At 40.3% G+C, this 9726-nt stretch overlaps 1 protein-coding gene across 1 annotated transcript in view; it reads left to right on the plus strand.

Moving 5' to 3' along the window:
* Positions 1 to 9455, plus strand: part of BTNL2 (butyrophilin like 2) — a 16549-nt gene extending 7094 nt beyond the window's left edge. The window contains exons 4-6 of the mRNA XM_007951304.1: positions 1225 to 1245; positions 4507 to 4854; positions 9166 to 9455. Coding sequence (XP_007949495.1) covers positions 1225 to 1245; positions 4507 to 4854; positions 9166 to 9455 — 659 coding nt within the window. The remainder of the gene's footprint in view (positions 1 to 1224; positions 1246 to 4506; positions 4855 to 9165) is intronic.
* Positions 9456 to 9726: the final 271 nt, after the last annotated feature.

A 9726-nucleotide genomic window follows, 5' to 3' on the forward strand; every position in this document is an offset into this window, starting at 1 on the left:
TTTAAGATCCCAGTCACTACTCGCCAAAGTAGGAGGTGGAACAATGTTTTGTATAGTATGTTATGCCAATTGAGCTTGATGTTCCCTGTGACTATTATACCCTCACTTATAAATAGCACGAAAAACAACTACAAAAAAAAAAAAAAATACAACAGTGTAGAGTTAAATATCTCATCTTACTATAAAGTATAGCATTGATGAAAATGACTTTTATTCAAATAAGTTTAATAGCTGAAAAAATATGAAATATTATTCAGTGCTAAAGATTGCATCTATCTATCTATCATCCAACTAAAAATACATTCCAATCATGTAAGTATTATAGGCTTAAATAACTCATAACTGCAGTAAGAATTTTGGAACATCCTGTGTATTTAGATATAAACATGTAGTTATTCTTACTCATGTAAATTGGTATAGAAAAAATCAAAAGGTAATATATACTTGGGAGTTCTGGTGGCGTAGTGCCTAAGGCACTTGACTGCTAATCAGAAGACTGGCGGTTCAAACCCACCAACTGCTCCTCAGAAGGAAGATGGGGCAATCTACTTCCATAGTGATACTGCCTCAGAAACCCAAGGAGGGGTCACTATGAGTCGGATCCGACTCGACGGCACATAACAACAACAACAATATATACATATAAAAAGACAATATACATATATATAAGGATCTTTGGTGGCATAGTGCCTAAGGCATTTGACTGCTAACCAGAAGGCTGGCAGTTCAAACCCATTAGCCACTCCTTGGAAGGAAGATTGGGCAATCTACTTCCGTAGTGATACTGCCTCAGAAACCCAAGGAGAGGTCACTATGAGTCGAATCCAACTCAACAGCAGTGAGTACATATATATAATCTCTCAGTTTGGAGTTATAGTTGATTATTGTCTGTGTCCCTATATTTTTAAACTTTCTATGGTTTTATGAAATGAACATGTATTATTTTTATAACTGATAGTTAAATATCACTATATTAAATACCAGCATAAACAAACAGAATCATGGATGGTAGAACTGAGAGCCTATTTATTGTAGAAAGAAAAGAAAAATCAATTGGGATAGACAGGTGATTGGTGGGACAGAATCAATGTTTTTCTTTTTCTGCATTTTTTTTTTTAATTGATATGTCCACTAAAAGTAGAACTTGCTTTTGTTTTGTTGAAAAAGTTTCTCTCCTTCTCTTAGATCAAATTCCTCAATATATTATTCTCTTTGTTTTTCCAGAGAAACTCCAGACTGAGCTGGGTAAGCAGGACATGCTGACATGCACCAATGTAGGGGACCTTCTGTTTCCTCTCCAAAAATAATGCATGGGAGCTACTGAGAGACTCTCCTTATCAGGATGAGACCGAGGCATGACTTGACCACATCTCCTGTTCAGTTAGCACCAGAGGGGACTAGCAAAGTGCAGGCCTCCACACCCTCCTTCAGGGATCCTTCCAGGTGTTAACCCGCCTATCTGAGGGCTCATGGAGATTCCAAGAAGGCTCAGATGGATGCCTACAAGGGGCATGGACATGATCTCTGTGCTGTGTGAGGAGTGTGGGGGGAGGTACAAGACAGCAGGAGGGCTCGGAAGGACACTTCAGAGCACGTATAGTGTGAGGGAGGACAGCATCATCAGAACTGGAGTAACTACCCACCACCTCCACCCTCAGACCCTACAATGGATTCTCCACCAGGTCCTCACCCTAGTGGCCCCTAACCTCACACTATTAGTAGGGAGCTGTTACTTTTGTAGATGCAGTCTGGGACCCTGTGACTGGGTAGATAATGTTTTGTTTGTTGTTGTTCTTCCTTTTTCTTTTTTAGTTTTTCAAGGTTTTATTTTGCCCTTAACAATTGCACTTCAGGCATTATTTTATTGTACTTAAGACAAGTGCTTGAAAGGTAGCCAGCTGATATTTGAGCCCCTTTTGGTTTCTCCTTTAACTTCATCTCCCTTTTTCCTGTGACACCAGCGCCCTCTGCCCAGATGAATAAGGCTTCCATAGATACTCTCTTCTCCATCACATCACCTGTTAGTGGGATGTGTGTGTGTGTGCGCACGCACACACTTTAGCCCATGTACAAGTTTTTGAGGAAAACTGGGTGGCAAATATACTTCAATCTCTGTGAGAGTCTCATGTGACACTTTGGACCCATGGGACCATAAAGATAAAGGGAAGGACCTCTGGAATCAAAGGTGACTTCACAATCTGAAGAGAGAGCTTTACCCTCTTTGAGTCTGATCTCCATCTGCCTGGGGCAGCATTTGCACCTGAGAAGACAGACTTTAACTGGAGGAGTTAGTTACAGGTCAGGAAGTCAGCCAGTGTTTGGGGAAGATTGACACATGTCTATTCCCTCAAGAAGATTTTAGGTGAAAAGTCACTCCTCTGAGTTCTCTCAGCCAACTCGACATATACATTGGAAGTCCCATATACAACATACAACCCAAAGCCATGCTGTTCCATTATACTGAGTAAGAGGGACACCGCCCTGACATGCAGGGACCATGATGACACAAGATGGTAATATGGAGCTTCCCTCTGCTCCTAGTGAGATGGCAAAAGAGGGCTGTGTCCTCATGAGCTTTGAGGTTGTGCTATGGAGACTGAAGAGGCCAGGAACTTCACAGCTGTCTCTATATTGTCCTCATGAATTACAGACTCAGAAATAAGGATCCACCTCAAAAGGCTACCAGCAAATGGCTCTCTAAAGAAGTCCTGAGACTAAAATCCCAGTTCCTACTCTGGCAAATGACATTATTGATATATAAAAACAATGATGAGGTTTTCAAAATATTGACTATATATCAGGAACTATAAGTGCTTTAGAAGAATTATTTCATTTTATTCCCACAATAATTATAAAACTTAATAGATTTATCATCATTTTGCAGTTGGGAGACAATTCTAGAGACCTATGTGGTTTGTCGAGAAGCACTAGGAAATTGTGGTGTTGCCTTTGAATATGTTTGTCAAAGAGTGCAAGTCCTTAATCATTTATGTGTGATTTTGACAATTCTTTGATCTCTAATTTTCTCATCTTTAAAATGAACAGGTTGAATTTAGTCTCTTAAATTTTAGATTCTACAAGTCTAGATATAGTATAATATAATTTAGCACATATGAAGAATGGGATAGCCCACTTAACTGAATATGCTGATTGAAAGAGAGTTATATAGTGTGATTATCAGATTTCAAGGGATTAATGTGTAATTCAGTGTACTTCACACTCAGGAAGGGATTGAATTTTTTAGGAACAGACATCCATTTCTCAAAAACTCAGCTTGTACAGAAGGAAATAATCTGAAAATTAGAATATTATTGACAGTGAGTTTTCTCTCTAGAGAGGTACCCTAGCAGACTTTGGCTAATGACATATGGGGACACTTTTCCTTTGGTCATTGAGTCCCTTCTAAACAATCTACAATTATGTCTATACTCCTCTTGTAAATATTTCTAACAGAGTGAGAGCCTTTTTATCATTTAATAGAAAATTATGATGATAAACTTTGAATTAGGCAACATCCACATGGCCAGTGCCTGGTGAGAACTGGAAGTGTAGTATGTCACTTGGATCCAGGGAAGCCTTCAGAGGAAATCTTCCCCACCTCCCATGATGGGAGGATTACATCCCTTTTGTGTACCCATGATTGTTCTGCACTTTGTATTTGACTGAGTTCCACAATTCTTTCTCTTACAATATCTCTGAAGACCATCTGAGGACAGTGAACTGGATGTGTTTCCAGTGCCCCAAATATGTGAATATGTGGGGCCTTAAAAGGGTTGCCAAGGCTGTAAATCTTTATGGAAGTAGATCTCCCCATCTTCCTTCCACAGAGCAGCTGGTGGGTTTGAACCGCTGACCTTCTGACTAACAGCCAGATGACTTATCCACTACGCCACCAGCTCCCTTTTTTTTTTTTTTTTGACGTAAAACGTATTATGAAAACAAAACTAGGGTAAGGATTTTTTCAGATTTCATTACTAAGAATCTCCTTGAGACTCATATTCAAGGACAAAGTTGGAAGTGGCTCCAACATCCTTAAGTCTCCCATCTCCTCTCCTACACTCATACTGTTTATGGTTACCCAAAGACTTTATTATTCTTAAACGCACAACAATCTTGTGATTTGAGTAGTAACCTCCCAATTTTACCGTTTAAAAACCAAGGCATAGAGAAAGTAAGAAATAATTTGAGGACATCTAGATTAGAAATGGTAGAATATTAATTTTATTCTTAAGAGTTTTAACTGCAAAATTATTTTCTTGTTGTGATGTAAACTGAATAAAATTATAGGTAGGAGCAGATGAGTTAGTTATGATTTTTGGGACTGACACACACCATGGTTTAGTTTTACCTCAAACAGGGACAACCTCTATTCTGATTCTATCAAAGCCTTACCTCTCCAAGAGTGACCTTGAACCTCACAGTTTCCTATGGATGTCCATAGTTTGCTGATGATAGGGTTGCTCCTTTTTGAGTCTTTTTTTGTGTTTTGTATATTGTATTTAACAGCTTCCTTACAAGTGATTGGACCTTCCCAGCCCATGCTTGTCAGAGTGGGAGAAGACATACAATTAACCTGTTACCTGTCCCCCAAGGCTAATGCCCAGAGCATGGAGGTGAGGTGGCTCCGAGCCCACCGTTATCCTGCTGTTTATGTGTATAAGGATGGGGACCATGTGGCTGGAGAGCAGATGGAAGAATATAAAGGCAGAACAGTGTTGGTGAGTGATGCTATTGACGAGGGGAGACTGACTCTGCAGATCCACAATGCCAGGACTTCAGATGATGGACAGTACCGGTGCCTTTTTGAAAAAGATGGTGTCTACCAGGAGACTAGTTTGGATTTGAAGGTAGCAGGTGAGGATTCTAGATAGCTATCTTGATTCAACTCCTGCTACTATTCCTTTGACATGCTAGCTACTGGAAATTTTCTCTCATATCTGAAATTTTCTTAATGCACATTCATTCTTCAAATCTGTATCAGACAGACCCTCCGATGTTCAGTAACTGTGGTAAATAAGTCCACAGACTCAGAAGGATCAAATTAATTATTTGAATATAAAACTTATTCCCTTCCCAGTACCTCCAGAAAGTGATCAGGATGATAAATAAGACAATCTCAGTTACCATGGACTTGCACTCTACCAAGCTCACTCATCCAGGAATCACCTCTCTATTCTTTCTTGCCCTCTATTCAAGTAACATGCTGCTTGTCTGATTTGTCTGGCATTATCCCAATCCCAGATGAACTCTGAAGTCTGATGGTAGCCTATGGAAAATTTTTCCATACTAAATCTCACTATCTTATTTCTAAACCCAAAACCAAACTCACTGCCATCGAGGTGGATCCAATTCATAGCGACTCCTCCTTGGATTTCCGAGGAGGTATCACTACAGAAGTAGATCGCCCAATCTTCCTTCCGAGGAGTGGCTGGTGGGTTTGAACCACCAGCCTTCTGGTTAGCAGTCAAATGCCTTAGGCACTGCAGAGCCACTGGCTTTGCTGTTGTTAAAAGAACATGCTCCCTATTTAAATTCTTTCAGCCCTTAAACATTTACTTTCTATGCATTTTCATTAGTCCTATATACAGACATACTTCGTTTTATTGTGCTTCACAGACATTGTGTTTTTTATAAATTGAATGTTTGTGTAATCCTGCATCGAGCAAGTCTATCAGCACCATTTTTCCAACAGCATGTCTCTGTGTCACATTTTGGTACTTCTCACACTATGTCAAACTTTTTCATAATGCTGTTGCTCACTTAATAGATTAAAATATAATGTAAACATAATTTTTATATACACTTGGAAACCAAAAATTCTGTGTGACTCACTTTATTGCAATATTCGCTTTACTGTGGTAGTCTGGAACCGAACCTGCAATCTCTCTCAGGTAGGCCAGTACATTAACTGAAACTAGTAATGCTAGCTCTGATTTTTTTTATTAGAATTCTTATTAATCAAATGACCTTCTTTATTTGCACTTGTATATCTTTATAACTACTGTTCTTCCCGTAGAGGATCCCATAACTCTCCCTCCATTCTTACCAGTTCACCTCTGCTGTTTAGCCATTATTAACTCAGGAAAAAGCCTTAGCTACTCCTTGGAGACCATGAAGAAAGCAAGAGATCACTAAAAAGACAAGAAAAGAAGAGAAGACCAAAGTGGATGACAGAAGAGACTCTGAACCTTGCCCTTGAGCGGAGAATCGCTAAAGCAAATGGAAGAAATGGAAAGGTAAAAGAGCTGAACAGAAGATTTCAAAGAGCAGCTCGAGTAGACAAAGCCAATTACTATAATGAAATGTGCAAAGACCTGGAGTCTGAAAACCAAAAAGGAAGAACACGCTCAGCATTTCTCAAACTGAAAGAACTGAAGAAAAAATTGAAGCCTCGAGTTGCAATATTGAGAGATTCTGTGAGCAAAATATTGAATGATGCAGGAAACATCAAGAGAAGATGGCAGGAATACACAGAGTCACTGTACCAAAAAGAACTGATCGATCTTCATCCATTTCAAGAAGTCGCATATGATCTAGAACCAATGGTAATGAAGGAAGAAGTCAAAGCTGCAATGAAAGAACTGGCAAAGAACAAGGCTCTGGGAATTGATGGCATACTGATTAAGATATTTCAACAAACAGATGCCCCATTGGAGGCACTCACTCAGTTATGCCAAGAGATTTGGAGGACAGCTACCTGGCCAACTGACTGGAAGAGATCCATATTTGTGCCCATTCCAAAGAAAGGTGATCCCACAGAATGTGGAAATTATAGAACAATATCATTAATATCACATGCAAGTAAGATCTTACTGAAGATAATTCAGAAACGTTTGCAGCAGTATATTGATAGAGAACTTCCAGAGGTTCAAGCCGGATTCAGAAGAGGACGTGGAACAAGGGATATCATAGCTGTTGTCAGATGGATCTTGGCTCAAGGCAAAGAATACCAGAAAGATGTTTACTTGTGTTTTATTGACTATGCAAAGGCATTTGATTGTGTGGATCATGACAAATTATGGATAACATTGAGAAGAATGGGAATCCCTGAGCACTTGATTGTACTCATGAGGAATCTGTACCTTGACCAGGAGGCTGTCATTCGAACAGAACAAGGGGACACTACATGGTTTAAAATCAAGAAGGGAGTGCGTCAGGGTTGTATTCTTTCTCCACACTTATTCAATCTATATGCTGAGCAAATAACCCGAGAAGCTGGACTATATGAAGAAAAACGTGGTATCAGGATTGGAGGAAGAATCATTAACAACCTGAGATATGCAGACAATACAACTTTGTTTGCTGAAAGTGAGGATGACTTAAGGCACCTACTGATGAAGGTTGAAGAATACAGTCTGCAGTATGGATTACATCTCAACATAAAGAAAACAAAAATCCTCACAACTGGACCAATGAGCAGCATCACAATAAATGGAGAGAAGATTGAGGTTGTCAAGGAATTCACGTTGCTTGGTTCTACAATCGATGCCAACGGAAGCAGCAGTCAGGACATTAGACAACGTGTAGCATTGGGGAAGTCAACTGCGAAGGAACTGTTTCAAGTACTGAGGAGCAAGGATATCTCCTTGAGGACTAAGGTGTGCCTGACACAAGCCATGATATTTCCAATCGCCTGGTATGCATGTGAGAGCTGGACAATGAATAGGGAAGACCGAAGAAGAGTTGATGCTTTTGAGTTGTGGTGCTGGCGAAGAATGCTGAAAGTACCGTGGACTGCTAAAAGAACTAACAGATCTGTCCTGGAGGAAGTGCAGCCAGAATGCTCCTTGGAAGCAAGAATGGCCAGACTTCGTCTCACCTATTTTGGTCATGTTGTAAGAAGGGACCATTCCCTGGAGAAGGATGTCATGCTTGGTAGGGTGGAGGGTCGACAAAAGAGGGGGAGGCCTTCAGGGAGATGGATTGATACAGTGGCTGCGATGATGGGCTCGAGTATAGCAGGGATTGTGGGGCTGGCACGGGATCGGGCAGTGTTTCGTTCTGCTGTGCATGGGGTCGCTATGAGTCGGAAACGACTCGACGGCACTTAACAACAACAACAACAACTCCTTGGAGACTTCCTCATTTACCTAAATTCAGAAAACATCCTCTATTTCTTGGAATTCCCATAGAAATTAAGGCCTAGGTGCAACTTAAGGCCTAATCAGAGAGTGAGGTAGCTATTCTCATCTTCGAAAACCTCTTCATGTGGTCACTTTCCCCAGTAGGGTAGCCTGGGCTTCTTATATCATTACTCAGGGCTTCAAGAGTTAGAAAATGTAAGTTTTATTACTTTTGAGTATTAGGATCTGAGGTCCCACAGTATCCATTTTCACCATGTTCTATTGGTCAAGCACAACATCAGCCCAAATTCAAGGGTGGGAATGGGTGGGATAAGCTTTATTTATTTCTTGATGTGAGGAACAGCATACAGGGAGTGGAGGCATTTTTAGAAGCCATCTTTGAAGAACAGACTAAAGTAGGTCTGAAAGGCAAACAAACAAACAAACAAAAAAAAACACATAAATACTGACAGTCTTGCCAGGGATGGAGGAAAGATAAAACCCTTCTGTGCATCGTGAGTTTCCACCATCCATATTTGGGAGTTAAAATTGATTTTCTAAGATTAGAAAATATAATTGAGAACATGCCAGAATCTTGGGTAATCAACTCATTTCTTCCATGGGTTTTGAGTCAAAATTAATCAGTTATATTTAGTAAATATCTGCAGGGACATATGTCAAGATGTTAAATGGACCTCTACCATCTTCTACCATTGGACATACATATTTATAAGATTTTAAGAATATTGTCCTACGTATTTACTCTTTTGTCTTGTATATGTGATCCATGCCCTGGTCAGAGTTATTTTGTTCCCAGCGACAGAGAAGGGGGGTGTGTGGAAACTTGGGCTGTGAACATTTGTCTTACTTTTTACTTTGTCCCTGGAAGATTTTATGAACAACAAATAAATAAATAAAGCAAAGCAAAGCAAGAAAATCCTCCAATATCTCTCATTCCTAGGTGTCCTAAGTGAAATATAATGCTCCTTAAGCTTTGCTGTCTTCCAGAAGCCCTCTGAATCGCCCCCTTCACTCTCAGTGAAGTCATGTGACCTTACTCAAAGAGACTCCAGGCTTTGATTCTTTGGCCTCTATTTCCCAGGCATGGGTTCTTCTCCAGCGATCACCATGAAGGAATGGAAGGACGGAGAAATGCAGCTGATATGCTCTTCAGATGGGTGGTTCCCACAGCCCCATGTGCAGTGGAGAGACACAGAAGGAAAGACAATGCCCTTATTTTCTGAGGCCCTGACTCAAGACCACCATGGGCTGTTCCATGTGGAGACATCTCTATTGGTCAGAAACAGCTCCATTGTGAATGTGAGCTGTTCCATCAGCAACTCCCTTCTGGGCCAAGAGGAAACAAGAACTTTTTCTCTCTCAGGTTGGTAATCACATACATTCCTCTCAGCACTGAGAAAGAAATGTGAAGACCAACCCAAATGCACTAGTTTTGCTGATTTTTAAAAAACTTTATTTTCTTCTATCTGATGACATACCCTGCTGTCTCTTACACAGCTTGTGTTCTGGAGGCTTAGGGATCCTGCCCTCTGAGTTTCTCTCACACATTCCCAGATGTGAGCCCTAAGGCTCTATCGTTTTCACTATACCTACGTGATCTCTTCTCTGATGTGAAAACAGTTATAGCATATATATATATATA

Source organism: Orycteropus afer, unplaced genomic scaffold (assembly GCF_000298275.1).
Source record: "Orycteropus afer afer isolate SDZICR_OR568_19922 unplaced genomic scaffold, OryAfe1.0 scaffold00294, whole genome shotgun sequence".
NCBI classification, from domain to species: Eukaryota; Metazoa; Chordata; class Mammalia; order Tubulidentata; family Orycteropodidae; genus Orycteropus; species Orycteropus afer.